We start from the raw sequence: 23,119 nt of genomic DNA on the forward strand, positions 1-23,119 counted from the left end.
AACCAGCGGGCCAATAGTTGAAATCTATCAAACTCAACCGTGGGGTGCTAAACTGTATGGGGCAGAACTGTGGGGGCATCGAAAATCACTAGTCTGAACAAAGTGGAGAATAACTTTATGAGGCAGCTATTCGGTCTTCCCCTTAGCACACCTCTTACCCCCTTGTGCTTCGATTTGGGTATTAGGCCCATTAAGACCTCTAACTTTTTGGCGCCGCCTCTGGGTGACCCCAGAATTGTCCACCTACAGATCCAAGCTCAAAGAGCTCTTGAGTATCCCTGGTATTACTAACATACACTGGTTTAATTACATTAGGGATTTCTGTATAGAGTTGGGCAAAATGAACCTATGGAAATCACCTGAGTAGTCATTTTCCTTAACCTCAAGGTTGCAATTGGTAAGAACCTATAGTTCCTATAGGCTCTGTTTAATTCAGGAAAATCCCTCTTGTGGCCGATTAACAGCAACGTTTCTATTGATAGAAGATTAATACAAACTGGAACTTTTCCTGGATGACATCCAACCAACCTTGGCTAGGAAATTGTACATGCAGCTTAGATTAGGGACTTTGCCTCTCCATGCCAAAATAAGCAAATGGTCCAAAACTCATACTGGTGGATGTTCTGCCTGTAATTATAAGGAAGAAACTGAGCTACACTTCCTTTTCTTTTTTCCTACTTATGCGTTATCTCACCTGTGTTGGCTCATTCAACTCTGTAAGAATTTGGGCTTTGTGGAATGCGTAGAGGCATATAGAGTACTAAAATATGAGTCTCACGCCTCAATTGTCTTCGCCGTATCCCGTTTTCTAAATTCTATGTGGCACATGCAGAGGACGTTTTTAACTTAAGTATTTCTCACAACCATTTGTACTGTAATGAATTTTGAAAAGTGCTTTTTTTAATCAAGATGACAGTAAAGCATTGTAAAATCGTTCAAGGACTTGGCCATTGGATAATCGAATGCTGCATCTTCATCATGGGTATTGGGGTCCTTTGAAAGTAAACCGGCTAGATTGCAATGCAGAAATAATTCTCTCGGTTGTGTTTTATATATAAAGAAACTGTATATATTTTATTGTGCTTTTTGATACGTGCTTTTATGGTCTTAGTGACCAAAATAAAAGTTTAATAGAATTGTAAGAGAATGAGTTTAATAGTGACTTTAATATGGATATGGCTGGGTATGAGGTGATTGGTAAATAAACAATTAAAGTTTTTTATTCTGTCTATTCACCCTTATCACAGGAGGAGTGCCTGAGCTGCAGCAAGTAGATATTTTCTTTAGTTTAGTCTATCTTAAGCGGTTCCCCAATCAGCAAAAGGGAGTATTAAATTCCCCTATTAGTTTACTTGAGCTGAGAATGAATATTTTGTATCTATCCCATGGGAAGGCTGCTGGACCACATTCCATACCTTAAAAGTTAATAAAACATTTTCACAGATTTTCATACCATTTCTTTGTAGATTGTTGAACTCTTTTGAGGAAGGGGCTAGCATTCCTAGTTCCTGGAGAGAAACAGCGCAGTAATTCCCACCTCCCCCCCCCCCCCCACCCCCCCCCCCCCCCCCACACACACACACACCGAAAAAAGGAACCTAAGCTCTGTGGTTCTTATAGATCCATACCCATTCTCCATATTAATTGTGATTCAAGAATTTATATGAGGATCTTAACACACCAAGCATCCCTGATAACTGATCTTGTTGATCCTATGCAGCATGGGGTTATCCCAGCAAGGGACACCACGTCGCATATCAATGTAGCCATCCCTGTTTTTGACATGGTAGAGGAACGTAAGATACTAGCTGGGATGCTCCAATGCCGAAAAGACGTTTGATAGGGTCTACTGGCCATTTTTTGTAGTACAATAAGATTGATAGGTTTTGGCTCTCTTTTTTCGGCAAGTACAGACCCTGTGTTGTGATCTAACCACACAAATATGTTGAATGGGTGAACTATCTGCTAAGATACAAATAACCTTTCCCCTTAATTGTTCGCTTTGTACTTGGTACCTTTTTTATAACGTCTTAAAAACTTTCCTCTTAGTCAAGTTAAAAATTACTTTATTTGATTTAGCATAGTAAATCTTAAAAGTAAACAGTTCAATAAAATCACCTTAAAACAATACATCACAATTCATGAAGAAGAGTGAAACACCTCCCGCTAAAAACCACGATAAATAAAAATAGACATTCTGACTAGCTAAAAGTTGAAGATACAATAGAGCACACCTCACTTGCATAACATTCATTGGCAGAAGGAGGGAATGTAAGAAACGTATGGCATAAATGAGTACATTTAGGGAAGATAAAAACAGTATTTAAAGTGTCCAGTGCAGCAGCCATCTCTGATTGAACAAATCGAGCGCCTACACTGCAACACTTTAGCCCTGATGCGATTTGGCCCTGATGGGAGTGTATGTCCTCCTGCAAGGTTGACAAGAGGGTCAGGCAGGGGTGCATCTTAGCCCCCCTTCCTTTATCTTTTTTACATTAACTCTCTTGATTCTACCCTACAGTACAAGGGAAAGGACTTGCCTTGGATAGTTGATCGGCCTGTTTCCGTACTCCTATATGCTGACAATGTTGTGCTATTGTTGTGTACTGCTAACGGGCTACATCTCTTGCTGGATTCTTTTAATTATTTTATGGTGAACCTGAAGTTGAGGGTCAACAATAAAAAAATCATTTATTATGACCTATGGCTACAGAAATACTCATTCACACTGGTTAACTAAGGATGACACTGCTATTACCAAAGTATCAAATTATAACTACTTAGGGATCTTGCTGGATGCTAATTTTAAATGGGACAAAGCTCTGCTATCAAATGGATAGTGCAGCTGAGGCAATTTTCAGATTAAATATAAGCAAAATCAAAGATCTCATCTCCCTTTACAAAGCAAAATGTCTCTCCCTGCTTACCTGTGGAGAGGGATTTTGGGGGGGGGTACACAAATTAGGGCCGCTTACAAGCAGCTGAAAACAAATTTCTCTCCAGACTGCTGCCAGTCCCTAAAAGCACTGCCAACATTATCACCTACATTGAGGTATCCCATACATCGAAGACCTGATCAAACTGGCACCACTCCTATTATGGGTTAAAATCTGGAGTTCCCCATTTACTAGCTTCTCCTGCCTCGTTCTAGATGATTGTATTAATTTAGACCATGGAAATAACATCGCTTGGTTAGTATACATCAGAAAATCTTTCCAAGATCTAGGCATTCCACATCTTTTTCATTCTCCTAGCGGGATCAATAGTAATACAAAGACCTTGACCCGCTTCCTTTTTCAAACAAACCGCAATCTAAAAAGGACTAACAAGTTCCAGGTGATGGACACTGTATGCTACCACATGGAGATTATCTCACCCGAGAGTGTTGAATCCTATTTAGTTTGGATTACTAACCAGGAGCATAGATTTTATTTGACACGCTTTAGGGTTGTGCGATATTCACTTCCTGGCTGCTTATCCCCAGCAGGGTAATTGGTTCCCCTTCCCTGCCGTCCCTGTGACAATATTGACCAGCAATCCCCCATGCACTTTACATTTTTCTGTAGCTTTTATACTGCTCCCAGAACCAAATTTCTACGTCCCAAAATGTAGATCAGCTATTCAAAGCCTGAAACTCTAGCAGTGCCTGAGTTCTGAATCTGTGTGCCACGCCACTATTGCCCTTAATTGTCACTCTCTTAGGACCAGATGAGACATTAGGACACTTGCAATTTGCTAGCCTTTAACTATTTTGTTGCATCCTTTTCTGCTATTTTGTGACAACTAATCCGGCTATTTGACAAGCAGAGCTAAAAGGATACTGGTAAATTGTCAGACCCAAATTGTTTTTATTGTATCTTATCATATTGATTGCATTTTTGTTTCATGTTTTTAACTTTAGTTTTATCGCTGCTATAGGTTTATGGTCATAATGGACTAATAAAGTTTTACTGACTGATACTGACTAGCTAAAAGTTGAAAATGCAAAAGAGCAGACCTTACTTGCATAAAATTAATTGGCAGAAGGCTGGGATGTATGAATTTATGGTGTAAATTTAGGGCAGATAAAAACAATGTGTAAAGTGTCCAGTGCAGCAGCCATTTCATACGTGCAAACTAGGGGCTCAGGTTATGCCAACTAGCTATAATCTGGGGGAAAGAATTCAAGCAAAAGTAGGACAAAAGTCACCTGTGCAAACTGGCATATCAAGCGCTATGTACAAATCTGTTTTACACGAAGATTTCACAATAGCATAATGGGTACACAAACCTTAAGACCGCATACGTTCAGCCCTTTTTTTCATGCACATTGGCACGAAGCGCCTCTTTGACCCATCTGATTTGGAGATTTGTTCTACCGAGATTTGTTCTGGTCTACCAAGGTCACCCGAAATACCTTTATATAATGCAGCCAGGGGATAAGATGGCAATAGTCCAGACCCAGGCAATCTTTTTATTTATTTATTTATTTATTATGAAGGATTTATAGAGCGCAGACAAGACTCATTGCGGGTATCAGAGCTCTTTACAGGAATATATAAGAAACAAACAGTTCAATGTCGCACACAATGGTAATACACATTATATACAGTTCAAACTCGCCCCCAATGGTAATACAAATTATATACAGAGCTCATGTGAATTTTAATAAGAGAATAGATTTCACTTCTTTTTTGAAAGAGACAAGAGGGATTGAGTCTGATTTTAGTGGGCAGTTCATTCCAGATCTGGGCGCCATGCCAGAGAAGGCCCGGTTATAAGTTTTCTTTTTGGTGAAACATTGTGGTTTCAGTAGAAGGTTATTGGAGCTCCTGGACGATCTCTTGCCACAGGAGAGTACTAGTTTCTGTGCTAGGTAACTTGGAGTTATGTATGGCCTTGTAAGTCAAACATGCAATTTTTAGATGGATCCTGGCTTCGAAAGGTAGCCAGTTGAGGGCTCTAAGGTCAGGGGAGATGTGAGAGTTTCTTTTAGAGCCGTTGTTGAGTCTCGCTGCTGTGTTGATTGAGGCTCTAAGGGGGCAGTGGTTGATCTGGGGAGACCGCAAAGAGAAGCACTCACGTATTCCACTCTTGGGATTACTAGAGCTTGAAACGCCAGTTTGAAGTGATTTGCGGGAAGGAAGGGCTTGAGTCTTCTCAAGGTGTTTATCTGAAAATGTGCTTTTTTGTTGCTGTGCTGACGTGTTTCTGCATGTATTTTTTCAAGAGTAACTTCCAATGATTTTGCTGAGTCGATGATGAGGGGTTGGCAGTTGAGTGCTGTCAGGTGTTTCATCCAGTCTTGAATGATGGTTGATTGCTTAGGGGGAGCGATTAGGAGGAATTTGGTTTTAAGAGTGTTTACCTTCAGATGGTTTTCGGCCAGCCAGGTCTGGGTTTTCTGTAGAGTTAGGTTGAAAGATTTGATGTCCTCTGGTGAGTGGATTTTTAAAAATATTTGTGTGCCGTCTGCATACATGTGATAGTGGACCTTTGCGGAGCTGAGAATTTTGGTGAGTGGTTCCATAAATGGGTTGAAAAGTGTTGACGAGAGGGAAGATCCTTGTGGGACTCCTAAAGTGACTGGGACGGGCTTAGACAGAGATTGATTAACCTTGACTCTTTGGGATCTATTGTGCAGGAAGGAGCTGTACCAATTTAGAACTGATCCAGATGGTCCCATTCTTTGCTTTAGGAGATCTAGCAGGTTGTTATGTTTGACGGTGTCAAAGGCCAGCAAGACAGGCTTCGTTTTGATCAAGGATTTTTAGTGAGTCATCAATTATGTGGGTTCTGGCTGTTTCACTACTGTGCCCTGCCCGGAAACCGGATTGGTATTGGTTCAGTAGATTGAATTGATCTATGTCGTTGTTGTCGTTGTTAAGCTGTGTGTTAACACATTTTTCTAAGAGTTTTGCTAGGATAGGGATGTTTGAAATTGGGCAGTAGTTATTTAGATCCGAGGGGTAGGCCGTTGGTTTCTTTAAGATGGGAGATACCTGTCCAGATTAGAGGATTTCTGGGATAGTTCCTTGTTCCTATTGAATTCTAGATCATTTATCAACCAGACAGAAAACCACAATCTTAAGGGGGAGATCTCTATATGATCAGAAATAAACCCTGCACTCAATTCCTCATGTACAGTCTCAAAAGGTACACCTTGGGGGATCCTTAGAATCCTCCTAAAGAATTTACTTTTGGCAACTTGGATAGGGTGACAAGGCTTCTAGACCCAAACCTCATAGCCAAATGACACTCAGAACATATTTGGCTTTGTAAAGGTCCATTATGGATTTGACGTGGGTACGATCAAGGGGCCAAGAAAAAGCATCAATGATATGCCCTATTCTATTAAAGTGCTGTATGTTGGCACTCATCAATGGATCCCTGTTCATTTTGCTGTCTAGCTAGATAGCAACATTTATTGGTATTCCCATTGCGGTGTCCATTGATCGAATATGTTTTGGTTGTAACAATTTTTAGCCTTAGCACCATAGTATATGGTTTTGTAAAATTCGTTTTCAGGCTCAGACTAACCATAAATTCATCGAAGCAGTCTAACAGAAGCTGAAGGCTATTAGCTGTACATGTGATAAGGACTGAAGCGCGGCTAGCAATCTCACTGGGAAAGTGGTTCCATGCAGGAATCCTAGACAGACGTTGTGCCAGAGGCGGCATGTATCGCCAACCAGAAGTTGTGCGCAAGGCGGAGTGTAGGCTGAGATTTTTGCCTCTGCTATCAATGGTTGCACCAAAGCTGACCTTGCTACTGCTCTCAAGACCCCAGCTGTCCTTGTTGTCACTGCCACCTCTGACTTCTGGCGTCCTGACCCCAGAAAAAGGTCTACTGCTCGCTCAGAAACTTTACTCATTGAAGAGGATGTCAGATGGGGGCTCTTGCTGTCATTCTGCTCCAACACTCCCCAAATCGCTCCTCCTTGCCCAGTGCCCCCCCCCCCCCCCCTCCACCACCACCCTGAACCAGGTCTCACAACTCCCTAAACAACCTGGATGCCTTAAATTGCTCACCCCTACTGCCATGAGTCAAATGCAGTAGAAATGTACTTGGTCTAATGTGCAGCTCCGTGTAGGGTGGAACCTAGGACACCAGAGGCAAGAAACCTCAACCCTGTAGTTGTGGCCCAGTAGCCCTTGACTCCCCTTTGGCCTATGTACGGGGCATGGCAGTTGCTCTTTGATCATCCTATTTTTCTGTTAAAAGATCAGTAACACTCAATCAACTGAAATCAAGATGGTTCAGTCAAATGTACATGGTATGAATCAGGACTGGTATCTATAACAGTCTTCATTAGCTCAGTAGTACAAAAGGGGGTGGTGATGGACGGAGCATCTGAATCAATCAAACACTCTCACCCAGTCAAAAGATCTGGGTATAATCCATCACAGTTCTTTAGCCCACTCTGCTACCCCAGTTCAGACATGGCTATATGCAAATCAGTCTGACCCTTTGCCTCAAGGGAACAGTACAGCCCGAACTGCCAAGCCATGTCTTCCCTGGACCGGAAACAAGCTTCCGAGGACCGGTTTCTGGCATTCCAGCCGTCTTCAGCCCGGCTTGCTTGAATCCAGTGGCAAAGTGAGCAAGGGACTCACGTCTGAGTATACCCTGCCACACTTATGGCGGCCAAAAGCAGTACAAAAGGGGGTGGTGATGGACGGAGCATCTGAATCAATCAAACACTCTCACCCAGTCAAAAGATCTGGGTATAATCCATCACCGTTCTTTAGCCCACTCTGCCACCCCAGTTCAGACATGGCTATATGCAAATCAGTCTGACCCTGTGCCTCATGGGAACAGTACAGCCCGAACTGCCAAGCCATGTCTTCCCTAGACCGGAAACAAGCTTCCGAGGACCGGTTTCTGGCATTCCAGCCGTCTTTAGCCCGGCTTGCTTGAATCCGGTGGCAAAGTGTGCAAGGGACTCACGTCTGAGTATACCCTTCATTAGCTCAGGGCAAACTTAAGTTCCATAATTAATAGTCCAATATAGTTGATTTCCGTCACAGAACCTCTCTGTTCTTTGCCTGTTTTAGCACAGCTTTGCCAGTATTTGATCAATTAGGCTGTTCATTACATTGATTATGTTCTCTTGTTACCTCTGGAAAAAGACAAGGTGGATTGAGATGTTATTCTTGCACACATTTGACAGGCAGATACCTCTGGGATACAGAGCTCTGCGATATGTTTGCGATCTGTCAATAAAATTTGTTAAAAAAAAAAACCTTTTATAATGTACTGTTCGAGGCATATGGGCTGCAGATGGTACATTATGAATAGATCGCCATCTGGTGTTGGGCTCGGATGATTGCACTTTGTTTTTCTCTTGGAGAGTCTTTTGTATGTTGGTGACTCCTCCCTTAGTTGGTAGTGCGCATGGGCATCGGCTCCATCCTTAGATTGTTTTTTTCCGCCATCGGGTTCGGATGAAGATCGAGACGCTCCAGATCAACTTCAGAAGAAAGTGATTTTTCGGCGCGTATTCCCTTTCCAATTCGACGGTATTGTTAGCGAACGCGTTCTTTTCCATTCCGACGCGTTACAAATTCAAAATAGAAGAGAAAAACTTGGATCTACGTCGAAGAACAGGAGACCTTTCTCGACGCAGTCAAGCCCGGAGTCCATGGAAAGGACTCCATTCAAAAAATGTCCATCGTGTGGTGCTAAGTTCCCACACAAGGACCTACACGAGGTGTGCAACCTCTGTCTATCGCCTGAACACGAATCCAGGGACTGCGAAGCCTGCGCAGCATTCTCCTCCAAGCTAACGATTAGAAATCGTCGAGCCCGAAGACACGAGGCTTCCAGAATGCAGGCGGAGGCAATCCCGGAGCTGTTCGGAGACGAACAAATCGAGGAAGAAGAGGACCAGTCGGGGTCGGAAGGGGACCAGTCGGAGGTTGAAGAACTCTTCGAGCAACAAACCGTGAGTGACGACGTCCCCTTACCGAAAAACCGACCCCGTGCGGTAACGACCCCGCCCTCGGGCCCGGTCAAACCGCTGAAAAAAGTTTCCGACGCCCCGCCTTCGGGCCCGGCAACGAAACCGAAACTGAAACCGAAACACTCGGAATCCCACCATGTCGGATCCGAGAAAAGGGCGTCATCGACTTCGACACCGAGGCTGCATACAAAGGAGAGCTCGGTATCGAAACATTCCATGTCGAAAAAGAAATATGATGTATCGCCCAAAAGACACTCGATACCCAAAAAGTCGGAATCGAGCAGACATTCGGTGTCGAAAACAGAAAGATCTGAAGATCGAAAACAAAAACAGCTCTCGGAACCAGGACCCTCGGTACCGATTCAAGAGCAACAAACAGATCCCAAACAAAAGATCTTGTTTATTGACCCACAGACTGGGAAAGTGGTCACGAAGAAGAGAAAGAGTGAACAGTCAGAAGATAAACCTCTTCCTTCAAAAAAGAGAACAATGGGGACGAACATAACTCCTCCTGCTTCTCCTCGTCCTAGAGACACACCCTCTTCTCCTATTCCTCACAATAGGCCACATATTCCTACACCCTCCACACCAAGACCAGCTACACCTCAATCAGATGTAGACAGTGATATAGGGGAGGGAGAACCTCAAGGGGATGACGAATCTATCCAAGATGAGGAAGATCCATGGGAAAATTACGATGTAGGGTCAGATGAGGACAACGACCCAGAGCTATACCCCTCAAAGCCTTCACCACCTGATGATAACACAGGTTTTGTGCAGCTCATTAATAGGGCAGAAAAATATCACAAACTAGATATGCACACAGAACCTCAGATAGAGGATTTCTTGTTAGAGACTCTACCTAGTGCACAGAGAACATCAGGTACTCTTCCTATGCTAAAGGGTCTTCTCACTCACACAGAAGAAATATTCGAAAACCCAGTGAGAGCCAGGGTGTTAAACCCAAGAATCGATAAGAAATACAAAGCGGCTCCAAAGGACCCAATATTTATTAGAGGGCATGTACCTCTAGACTCGCTGGTGGTCTCAAACGCTCGTAAAAGAGCAAACTCATTATCTACAGGAGAGGCTCCGCCACCAGATAAAGAGTCGAAGTTAATAGATGCATCAGGCAAAAGAGTAGCATCACAGGCAGCGAATAGCTGGCGTATAGCTAATACACAAGCACTACTCGCACGTTACGACAGGGCACATTATGATGAGTTAGAAAAACTTCTCACACATCTTCCAAAAGAACATCAGAAGAAAGCAGACCAATTAATACAGGAAGGTAAAATAATAACCAATACTTCCATTAAGTGTGCATTAGACGCAGCAGACACTGCAGCAAGGTCTATTAACACTAGTGTCATGCTAAGAAGGCACGCGTGGCTTAGAATCTCAGGATTCAAACAAGAAGTTCAAACAGCCCTACTGAACAGACCATTTGATCAGAAGACATTGTTTGGTTCAAGTACAGACGAGACATTAGAAAAGATGAAGAAAGATACGGAAACGGCTAAGTCAATGGGAGCATTGCAACCGCCAACGCACAGAGGTTCCTTTCGTAGATCCACCTATAGAGGGGGCTCAAAAAACACAGGAACAAATCAGCAATCCACATCTTTCACACCAACATCACCCAGAGGTAATTCAAGAGGTAATTACAGAGGTAACAACAATAAGGGTAGAGGCCGCGGAAATAATAACAACCGCAACGCCTCAACACCAAAACAGTGACTTCATAGATCTCCCCCCAGACCACATAACACCGGTCGGGGGACGTCTATCACAGTTCCTACCTGTCTGGGAAAACATCACGTCAGACAAGTGGGTGAGACAAATTATCCAACATGGTTATTGCCTAGAACTCACAGCTACCCCACCAAACATCCCCCCCAAACAGCGTCCAATGAGTCAGGATCATCTGACATTGTTAAGAGAAGAAGTGCTAGCACTTCTACAAAAGCATGCAATAGAGAAGGTCCCAAAGGATCAACAAGGAACAGGAGTATACTCTCTATACTTCCTGATCCCCAAAAAGGACGGGTCCCTACGACCAATATTAGACCTCAGACCTCTCAATGCTTACATAAATTCGGAACACTTCCACATGGTCACGCTCCAACAAGTACTCCCTTTACTGAAGAAAGGGGACTTTCTTTCTACACTGGATCTAAAAGACGCTTACTTTCATATCCCAATTCACAAAGCCCACAGAAAATACCTAAGGTTTGTGTTAGAAGGACAACACTACCAGTTCAAGGTCCTTCCGTTCGGTGTCACAACAGCACCGAGAGTTTTCACAAAATGCCTAGCTGTGGTGGCAGCACACCTAAGAAGACAACAAATACATGTCTTCCCATACTTGGACGATTGGCTAATAAAGGCCAAATCAAAGGAGGAATGTCTTCACAACACACAGAAGACAATTCAACTGCTGCACCACCTAGGGTTTACGGTGAACTACAAAAAATCACACCTGCAACCAAACCAGATCCAGCAATACCTGGGGGCTACAGTAGACACAGAAAAGGCAATAGCATACCCCAACCCAATCAGAGTACAGACAATGGTCGGGTTAATACAAAGATTTCAACCAAAACACTCACTACCAGCACGAGTGTTTATGCAACTATTAGGCATGATGTCCTCTTGCATACTGCTAATACCACATGCCAGACTACAAATGCGCCCACTACAAGAGTGTCTAGCGACACAGTGGAATCAGGCTCAAGGTCAGATTACAGATCTGGTGTTGGTAAACGACCGGACGTATCGCTCTCTGAAGTGGTGGAACACAGAAAACATTTCCAAAGGACGGTCGTTCCTAGAGCCAATTCCACAAGTAATAATAACAGCGGACGCATCGCTCTCCGGATGGGGAGCGCATATGGACAAATACACAGTACAGGGGAAGTGGAGTGCGCAGCAAAAGAAACTGCACATCAACTACCTGGAACTATTAGCAATATTTCTAGCACTAAAAGCTTTCCAAATGCAAATAACAAACAAGGCAGTCCTGATCAGAACAGACAACATGACTGCAATGTATTATATTCAAAAACAGGGGGGGACACACTCTCTCCAACTGTCCAAACTAGCACAGGACATATGGAGATGGGCCATTCCTCAAAAAATCTACCTGTTAGCGGAACACCTACCAGGAATTCAAAATCAAATAGCAGACATCCTAAGCAGACAGTCAGAACAAGTTCACGAATGGGAACTGCACGACCAAATACTACAGCCATTCTTCCAAAAATGGGGGCAACCAGAGATAGATCTGTTTGCAAATCATCAGAACGCAAAATGCAAACAATTCGCATCCAGGTACCCACACCAAAGGTCCCAGGGCAATGCACTGTGGATAAATTGGTCCAACAAATTTGCCTACGCGTTCCCTCCTCTACCACTAATTCCATTACTGGTGAGGAAACTGCAGCAACACTCAATGACAATGATACTAGTGGCACCCACGTGGGCAAGACAGCCGTGGTTCACCACGCTGCTACAACTCTCACAAGTACCACATCAAAAGCTAAGGTTATTACCCATGCATCTTACACAGAACCATGGAGAAATAATGCACCCAGATCCCAAACAACTGAACCTAGCGATCTGGCTCCTGAGGTCATAGAGTTTGGGTATTTAGATTTACCACCAGAATGCATGGAAATCATTAAACAGGCAAGACGTCCTACCACCAGAGCATGCTATGCAGCAAAATGGAAGAGGTTTGCTATACACTGTAACAGTAAGCACATCAACCCTCTGGACGCATCCACTAAACAAATCATTTGCTATTTATTACACTTACAGCAATGTAATCTAGCATATACCTCTATTAGGGTTCATCTAGCAGCCATAGCGGCGTACCTACAAAACAGGCAACACCTGTCACTGTTTAAAGGACCAGCAATTAAAGCTTTCATGGAAGGACTCAAAAGAGTCATTCCACCAAGAAGACCACCTTCCCCAGTCTGGAATCTCAACATAGTGCTTACCAGACTAATGGGGCCACCCTTTGAACCTATGCATAGATGTGAAATACAATTCCTCACATGGAAGGTGGCCTTCCTCATAGCTATCACGTCACTTAGAAGAGTAAGTGAACTGCAGGCTTTTACGATTCAAGAACCATTTATGCAGCTACACCAAAATAAAGTGGTTCTTAGAACAAACCCAAAATTCTTACCAAAGGTTATCTCAGCATTCCACATCAATCAGTCAGTGGAATTACCGGTTTTCTTTCCAAAACCACAAACAGTAGCGGAAAGAGCCCTACATACACTGGATGTTAGGAGGGCCATATTGTACTATAGAGAGAGAACACAAACTTTCAGAAAGACAAAACAGCTATTTGTTGCGTTTTCTCCCACACATAAAGGCAATCCCATCTCCAAAGCGGGCATTGCCAGATGGATTGTAAAATGCATTCAAATATGCTACTTAAAGGCAAAGAGAACATTAACTGTTCCTCCTAGAGCTCACTCTACACGTAAACTAGGAGCATCTATGGCATTTCTGGGAAACATTCCACTAGATGACATATGCAAAGCGGCTACCTGGGTTACACCGCACACTTTCACAAAACACTATTGTGTTGATGTGCACGCAACACAACAAGCTAGAGTGGGACAAGCAGTATTAAAAACATTGTTTCAGACAGTTGCAACAGACACGGGCGACCACCGCTAGGGAGAGAACTGCTGTATAGTCTATTCATAATGTACCATCTGCAGCCCATATGCCTCGAACGGAATATGCTACTTACCAGTATGCATCTGTTCTTGGCATAGAGGGCTGCAGAGTGGTACATGCCCTCCCAGCCTCCCCGGAAACCTGTGTCTGTTCCAACATTATCTTATTTAGATACACTTACATGGGCACTCTTATCTGTATTCTACTATACTACTCCATCTAACCCTACTATGGCAAAACAATCTAAGGATGGAGCCGATGCCCATGCGCACTACCAACTAAGGGAGGAGTCACCAACATACAAAAGACTCTCCAAGAGAAAAACAAAGTGCAATCATCCGAGCCCAACACCAGATGGCGATCTATTCATAATGTACCACTCTGCAGCCCTCTATGCCAAGAACAGATGCATACTGGTAAGTAGCATATTCCTTTTCCCTTCAATTCGGGTGTACTTATACAAGATCTGACAGTCATTTATACCTGTGTAGCTTACTTCACTGAATAATCCCTGTTTTCCCCACCATCTTTTTATTTTTTAATTTTTTTAGGAGAGAGTTTTCTCCGACAATTTCCCGTAATTTTAAATTTACATCACTGGTCTTGGATTATTTAAAAATAATTTCATACAGTCAAATCTAGCTGTTTTGTCCCATAATTTACATCACAATAAATTCCTGTGGTCATAATATATATTTAGGTTTCTCAAGGATGCTGGTGCTTTTATACCTTGCCTCTGCACATTAACACGTGCACCAGTTATAAACATTGTGTTTCCTTACTTATATGGCATTCTTCTATGAAATGTAATCAACTTAGTTAGTGTAGTATAGAAGTCTTTGAGTTGTTTTTTTCAGGCTCCTCACAAAATGTTGATTGAGCTAAAATCAGTATTTATATAGGCTACAGGTTATTGGGCAGGAGTTTAACTTTGAAATAGAGCCTCCTCAGGATGTGCTAAAACATCTGAGGTCTTCTATGTCTGTTTTTCTGTATTCATTTCTTTTAATTTAGGCACTACAGTTGAGTGTTAGAAATGGCAAATTATTCACACATGTATCTAAGTAAGTATTGAGCACTTGCTCTTCTGATTTATTCCTTTTTAAAAAAAAATATTTATTTTTATTACATTTTCAATTTATATACAGCACTGCATATATTAATTACAGTTACATATGAGGAATAATTATATCAGATTTTACAAACATTTCATTTCGAGACGTTTACAAAAGAGAAACATAGGCTAAGGATTATCTTTGTTGAGGAAAAAAAACACAACAAAAGGAAAAAGAGAAAAAAAGAAAAGAATTTCCAGCAAAAATCCAAAAAAGGAGAAAATGCAGGTAGGCAGACAAACAACTGGGATGCATCTCAGCTACAAATAGCTGCCATTCTATTACAATAAACTATGGCCCAGTATAGACCTGTGATTCCTTCCGGCTATAAATAGGTGCCCATATACGTCTGCCGAGGGATTTCCCTCTCTTGCTCTTCCTTTCATATATCCCCCTCTCGAGATTAAATACAGAGAGAAGCCGGGCTAGCCATAGATGAAATGTTGGGGCTTCTTGATCAAGCCAGGCTGAGGCAAAACACATTCGTAAAACTGCCATAGCAAGGAAAAAAAAACGGTAAGACATAGTTTGTCCCTGGCTATTGTCAACCCCGAGGAGCAGTAGAGCTGGGGTTAGCTTAACTTTAAGAAGCAGGGTAGATTAAAAAAATATCGTAATAGAGGATTTCAACAAGTCAAGACGGGGCAAGTAGAAAACATATGGGCTAGATCAGCAGTGGGAGAATCGCACCGTGGACACCTAGTTTCCTCCTGCCCCCCATTGTAAAATCTTTGCCGGGGTATAATATAAAGAAAAAACTGTCTTATAATGTTGGCCTGAAGCCCAGCAGAGCACAAAACTGTCTGCCCCAACTCTAGAGACTGAAAAAAATTATCCGAATCGGCCTACCTTCCCATTTTTTACCATGCTTTTCGAGATCATCAGGTTTGAGTGCCATAAGTTCAGTATATATTCCTTTAATAGTGCAGCCATCCCCGCTTCTTATTACATCTATGGCTTTCACCTTACCAAATCCATTAAACCCACCCACCTTTTTACTTAGAAAACTTCTAAGCTGAAGATATTTAAAGGAATTCCTAGTGCCAATACCACTGAATGTCCTTAAATTGATAAATTTCATCAGAGCCCAATGGATCCCCGACTTTCAGAAGGCCACACCTCGCCCACTCCGCCATTGTTGGGTCCGAAAAGATTTCTGGCAGCGTGGGATTGCCAAACAGTTGGGTATAGAAATTCATCCTCCCAAGGCCTGTCTTCCTCTTGAAGGCAGCCCAGATTTTAAAGGCTGCCTGCATGGTTTTAAATGTAGTTCTCTTGAAGCAGCTAGGCTCGCTGAATTTCATAAAACAGTTTCCTGCGTCTTCCCCCACCAATAGCCTATATGCATCTGGAATCTTATCTTCAGTGCTGGGGTCTTCGGCTCTCCCACCGAGCATCCTGCACATATATTGAAGAGCCGCAGCCCCGTAGTTTTGTTTGAAGTCTGTGACCTACCAGCCCCCTCTAGCAGGAGTCAGGGTCATAAATCGTAGGGCCCACCTTGTTTTACCATGAGCCCAGACGAATCGGGTAACCAAGTTATCCAGTGCGGTAAACTACTTATTTCCAAATTCAAGAGGTATTGACCTAAACAGATACAATATTTTTGGTAATAATACTATTTTAATCACATTACAACAGCCAACCAGTAACATGTGCAGGTTATGGAATTTATCAAAATCTGTATTGGCCTTCCGAATTACAGGATCGATATTTACAGCCACCAGATTGTTCAGATCTGGGGTTATAGTGATCCCAAGATACACCGCTGAGTCTGTCATTCGCAGGTCGGAAAGGCTGATCTCCCCGTTCACAACAATCTGGGTCTTCTGTTTATTTAAGGCATATCCAGAAATCCCACCAAAAAAGGATGCTATCTCCTCAACTGCCGCTATTGCTGTTAAAGGGTTGGGGGTAACTAAGGCAACGTCATCCGCATATGCGAGGACTTTTGTAGTTACCTCGTGATAAATGATAGGCTCAATTTCCCGGCAGGCGTCCAGCGGCTGGATTAAGGGGTCAATGTAAATCGCAAATAGGAGGGGTGAGCAAGGCCCCTTCCTAGTGCCCTGTTTAATCACAAAAGGTGCAGTGCGTTTCCCGTTAATTCTAAGACGAGCAGTTGGTGCATTGTACATAGTATGGATGGCTTTAATTAAACCCTGCCCGATACCAAACCATTTCATTGCCTCCCATAGATAGTCCCAGGAGACTCCTTCGAAGGCTTTCTCTGTGTCCAGGAGCAGCAGAGCCATAGGGTCCCCTGAAACTTCTGCTGCATCAAATAAGTTATTACCCGGCGCATAAGCTGGGTAGTCCCTCTCTCCGGGATAAACCCGTGTTGATGCGGCTGAATTATTTTCCTTATAATAGTGTTTAATCTGGTCGGGAGACCTTTTGACAGAATCTTTATGTTGCTGTTTATTAGAGTAATTGGCCGGTATGATCCGGGTTCCTGAGATGGTTTACCCTTTTTTTAAAAATATTATAATATCGTCTCCTGCCCAGGAATCGGGGACCGAGCCCCCGGATTGTGCAAGGCATATCGTGTCAACCAGAACAAATCCGATTTCTTCCCAATTTTTTTTATAAAACTACAGAGGGATCTGGTCAGGTCCATCGGTCCTTCCTGAGGGAAGATTCTTCAGGGCACAATAGATCTCGTCTTGTGTCAAGGTAGCCTCAAGTTTAATACTATCCTCGTGAGCAATACTCATCAATGGTATACTTTTGAGATAACCCTGAGTTAAATTCTGCTGCGCCTGTGGTCCCACATCATATAATCGTTGGTAAAACTGCAAAAACACATCCTGAATCCCGGGTGGGTCCGTAACTAAATTTCCGCATTCATCTATAATCTCATTTATCTCACTCACAACACTCCTTTGTCTGAGTCTGACTGCCAGCATTTGTCCAACCCGTTCACTGAATTCATGGCAGTATTCTTTCTTAGCTAAGAAAAGCTCCACTGCCTTTGCGGCTGCGCGGTCCCCAATTTCTGCCTTGGCCCAGGCGACCCTGAGCAAAATGTTGTCAGTTGATGAACCGGCGTTCAACGCTATATCCAGCTCCTCCTCGATTCTAGCTAAAGTTTTACAGAGCACTTCCACCTGGTGCGCCTCCCTCTTCTGCTGTGAATGGCTAAAACTAAATGTCTCCTCTGCTTTAAAAGCATCCCACACAGCACCGGCACTAGCACTATATCTATTTATGTCCCAGTAAATCTTAAATCCATCCCTTCATATGGAGAACTTATTCTGAGTCTGTCAAAAGCCCCCTTTCAAAAGTCCAAGTCTGCTCACCCCGCACACCATTAATGAAAACCAAAGTGAGGGCTAGGGGGTTGTGATCAGATAGTATCATAGGGTACTTCTCTATTTTAGCCCGGTGCACTAAAGAATGTGATCCAAAAAAATCGAGTCTATAAACCGCCTTGTGTATGGCGGATAAAAACGTACTGCCGGCAACTTTGTAGTTTAAGTTATTCTATAAGTCTGTGAGTCCATGATTCCTAACCATATTAGTAAGCACCTCAAAGACCTTCTTTTTCCGACCTGAGTATATATCTCCAGCACTACTCCACAGGCCACCAATTAATATTTAGGTCACCACATATTAATAGCGGGGTAGGCCACATATTAATATCTAAGTACTCAAATACCTCTGGATCATCAGCAGTAGTGCCATACACCGAACACACAGTGAAGGACTCCCCGGCAAACACTCATTTCAATACTACCCACCGACCCCACCTATCTGATGGCTTCCTTTTAACCATTATGTCATTCATCCCGGTGAGGATGTCGACCCCTCTAGTCTTCGTACCTTGCTTAGTGGCCACCAATAACCTGAACCCAAGTTGTTCAAGGACCCCTCCTCTGGAACCCTCTATATGAGTCTCTTGGACACATAAAATGTCGGCTCGCATGGTTTTCAAGATAATGGCCGCCCTATGTCGCTTGGCTTGGTCATTAAGTCCACAGATATTAATTGTAACAATTCTAAGATTTATAGGATTCATAAAGTAATTTTGAGTAACTTTCCTTAGGCAAAAGATTACTCCTTTTCCTCACCTTTGATGCCGCCCTAACTTGCTCTTTTTTTCTAGGAAAAAAACATCCTCTATGCTTCCTAGGATCTTTAAAACCCTGTTTCCTCATGTGTTGTGCTGTGCTGTAACCTACCCCCTCCAAACACCCCCCCGAGCCAGACCATTCACCCCCCCCCCCCTACATCCCATATAGGCATATAGGTCAGACATGACCTATGTGTGGCAACCGTTACAGCAAGCTCCTCTCCCTCCATACCCAAATATGCCACAAAAAAACCTGATTGGAACCCACACCATGCAAAACAGATAGTGACATAAAGCGATATACAAAAGTGTTATCTAATAATCAATTGTTCTGCCGTTAAACCACCCTTGCATTTAGCAAATGATATCAAGCGATGTCCCCCCTCCCTTTTGCCTCCTTCAGCTCTGTTATAAACTCTTGGGCTTTGACTTCTGAGTAGAACATACACCCGCCCATTAATAATGACCTTATGACGAGCTGGGTATAACAGATAAGCCTTGCAGACCCTGAAATGCAGTTATCAATTGTCAAAGGCTCCACCTACGCTCCACTGTGGCGTGGCAAAAATCTGGATGTGCGAAAAAGGTATGTCCGTCAAAGGACCGTTTAGTGTCTGGTCTTGCCGTATCTATTATGGCTTGCCGAAGCAGAAAATTCCCAATGTATATCAGAATTGCTCTAGGGCGCTCTTTTTGCTTAGCTGAGTGGTTCCTCTTCTGCATCATTGGAAAGCGGTGGGCCCGCTGTACCTCCATGCCCCAATTCCACTCTGCCAATTCCGGAAATGCTCCTTTGAGCAAGGATACAACAAAGGGAATTATGTTTCCCCCTTCTGAGTTTTCGGCAAACCCAAGTAATCGGACATTGTTTCTCCACTGCCGATTCTCGAAATCCTTGAGTTTCCAGCACATGTCCATTGCCTGTTTTTCCTGCTGCCCTTTAGACTCCTGTAGTTTATCAACCGCTTCCTTCAAAGCGACTGTTCTATCCTCCAAATGGGTAACCCTTTCGGCCATCTCGGTACATAACATATTTGCTTTACGGATGGAAGCCTGTAATTTCTTTGTTGCTTGAAGCGAACGTCTGCTTTTCCCTCTAGCCTCACCCTGCATTTGTTATAGGGTTGAGTAGACTAAATCCAGTGAGGGGGGTGCAGAGGGACTGGGAGGTATCGCTGAGCCACCTGCTGCCACTTGCCCATCGTTCTCATAGACCATACTTGTAGCAAAGTAGTCCCATTCCAGATTTCGCACAGTAACCATATCCGTTTTTGCCGGGCTTGCTTTGGATCTTATTCTTCACCTTTGAGAGGTTGGATTACTGTGATGGGCTTTTTGCATAGTGGAAGATTCTCCGCAGTCCGTATCATCGGAAGTGTTGGAGTCTCTGAGGGCCGGTGAATCAGAATCATCGTTGAGCGAATAAAATGTATCCCCCTCGGGGAAACCGTGCGTTGATATCATAGGGAACTGTGGCCTTAGTTTGGAGTCACTGTCTAGAGCGTTATCAACAGGTGCGCCAAGGCGTGCCCCCTCAGTGACAGTAGTGTTGATTTTGTCATTACGGTTTCTTCCATCAGTCTCGGCCCAGTTCTTATCTTGAGCCCACAGTGACCCTGCCAATTCCATTGAGCTTTCACTTTCCGGTGTGGCCCCCGCATTAACTAGCAACTCGCTGACCTTCAACCAAGAGAGTTCCAGTTGTGGAGGCTCAATTAATTCTGATGGATCCACACGATCTACCTGCAAGGTTTCGGTGTGCTGATCCAGATCCGAATCCTGATCCACCTGTGAATCCTACTCCAATCCAGGTTGCGCCTGCAGCCCTAATCCCAAACTGGGCTGAGTAATCTCCCCATTCTCTGCGGCTACTGCAACCATTGAGCCGGGAGTGTTCTCCTTTGTTTTTTTGTTCATGGCTGTGGGGGCAGCGGGCGAGGACATAGAAAATGCCTCAACCACTGTTGATTTCCTCAGCGTCCTTTCCGCGTCCGCCGCTGCAGCCCGAAGCGGAGTCGCTCAAGCTGCTCCCCCATCCTTCAAGCTGCCATCAGCCCTTCTTGCTGGGCCTCCCGCCGCACTAAATTTCCCCCCGCGCTGACACAGGGGCAGTGTTGGTAGCTTTAGTGCTGAGAGCGCTGGGAGCTCTGCGGCCCCCCCCCCCGCGTCTACAGATGTATTTAGAGTTTCTTTCTGTACCCCTTTGGCCGCCTTATCCACCTTTTCTGACTTCGGGCCATGATCCACTCTGAGCATCGGTAGCACCCCGGAGGCACAACAGAAGAGCAGCGTGCGTACCGGGTCAGCAAGTGAAGAACAGCAGCCAGCAACCTGATTTTCAGCGGAGTCCCGATGCCCAGAAACCTCATAACCTCATAACATACCGAGGGGTATGCATACTGGAAAAAGAAGGTGGTTTCAGCGCCCTGCTACAACAGCATTTCTAACAGAGTGCAAAGGGTGAGGAGCTGCAGCAACTCTAATCGAGGTCAGTCGGCCATCTTGCCTCTCTTCTGATTAGTCCTAGTGATTTTTGATTCAGCCTCTCCTGTTTTTGATTATATCCTAGTGCTGGTGGTAATAACATATACATTCTCAGGTGAATCCCCAACTACAGAAAGTTATCTTGTCTTTCAAGTTTAAAATGTGCATTTAGAGATCAAGGAAAATAAAATATTCGTTGTCTTTCCTTTTTCTACTTCCAATGAAGTTTTAAACTCAAAGTAATCTCTTCTCACAAAAAGTATGTCATCCTTACCATAGAAAACTCAGTAAGATGTCATCTCAGCAATTACCACAAATCTATTCTGATTTTATGCTATTTTGTGTTTATAACTCTATTCGTTGCTGGCATTTATTCTGCAGTCCCTTACAGTAGCCTTACTCCTGAAAAGCGTGATATTCTATCTTAAATCTAGTGCCTTGGGCATCCTGATCGTATTTGTGGGCTCTCTAGCTGCAAAGACAAGTACAATTAATTGTGAGAGGGTGCTCTATCTGTAACATCCTTCAATTCAACTTATCTGACCTCTCCTGATGAATTGTCCAACATTTGAAAAAAGGACTTTGCAGACTTTTAAAGTTCTTTGCCAAATTTGTTGTTCATTGGTTAAAAAGGCCATTGAATAAAAAGGCGATAGATTTCAAAGTGGGCGTGGAGATGGAGTCTGCAGTTTAATCTCAGATAAGGAATTCTTACTGATCTCCCAAATGTACAAATTTGTCTACTGGTATAGATTTGTATATATTAGTATATGTTTAAAAAACGAATCAAGTTGTATATATCCAACCTAAGTAAAAACATGTATATTGTAACAAGTTTCAATACAGATTGGATTAAATGAATAAACAATTTGTTGTATTATATTTGCAGGTAGTCATGATGCAATGAGTTACTGTTTAGATGAAAACTCGCCTATTGATCCGAGAGAATCAAAGACATTGCAAATTTTAGAGAAAAAATTGCCATGCATTGTACGCAAAGTTATCTACAAGTGGTCTACAACTCAGGTAACTAATAGGCTCACATGTTTGGTTTCTGTATATGTCATATATTAATACATGTGTTGGCAGCCTCTGCTTATGTACAGCAGCATCCTTGATATTCCAAAAGGTTTGCACTTTCCTTGATTACTAATGGCCTGATTCACAAATGTTTTGTTTTGTTGCCAACTAAGGAATCTCCAGAACATCTCATATCCATCCTAGTTATCATATGCTGCATTATTAAAGATTTATATAGGAGTAAATCTAGAGGTTCCTGGAGTATGTTCAAGATGTGTGTGAGGAAATCTTAGTAAATACCATTTGAACAGTAATCCCTCAAGGAGGCACCATCAAGAAAAGGCTGCTGCAGTTCTACGATATCATGGGATCTTTTATTGCTTTTAACTAATTTATTTTATTATAATGCATTACATAAAGCAGATGGAATGCCAAATGGTGAAGAAAGAAGAGAACACCATCAGCTATATTATTTTCTAGATTATTAAGTATCCACTAGCATATTGGATCTTGCAATCAAACCCACATATCCACCAGACTTCCCCCTGGTAGGAAAAAACACCACTACATCATTAGGTCTTGTTCCTCTCTTCCCTCATCGTACATCATCCTCTGATAGATCTTATTCCAATCTCTTAAATCTTCAGTAACCTTGTTACCCATTTGGATCTTCACTGTGCGGAGTCCCTCAGCCAGCAATCACGTATTCTGATCCCTAAGCCAATATTTAAATTACATCACAAAACATCAGGTAGCCTAAAATCCAACTAGCACTT

General features: G+C 43.2%; 1 protein-coding gene across 1 annotated transcript in view; it reads left to right on the forward strand.

Annotated features, from left to right (window-relative positions):
• The window catches only part of PLCXD1 (phosphatidylinositol specific phospholipase C X domain containing 1), a 168,885-nt gene that overhangs the window by 60,918 nt on the left and 84,848 nt on the right, over positions 1-23,119 (forward strand). The window contains exon 3 of the mRNA XM_086934204.1: positions 22,213-22,349. Coding sequence (XP_086790330.1) covers positions 22,213-22,349 — 137 coding nt within the window. The remainder of the gene's footprint in view (positions 1-22,212; positions 22,350-23,119) is intronic.

Source organism: Lissotriton vulgaris, chromosome 8 (genome assembly GCF_964263255.1).
Source record: "Lissotriton vulgaris chromosome 8, aLisVul1.2, whole genome shotgun sequence".
Lineage (NCBI taxonomy): Eukaryota > Metazoa > Chordata > Amphibia > Caudata > Salamandridae > Lissotriton > Lissotriton vulgaris.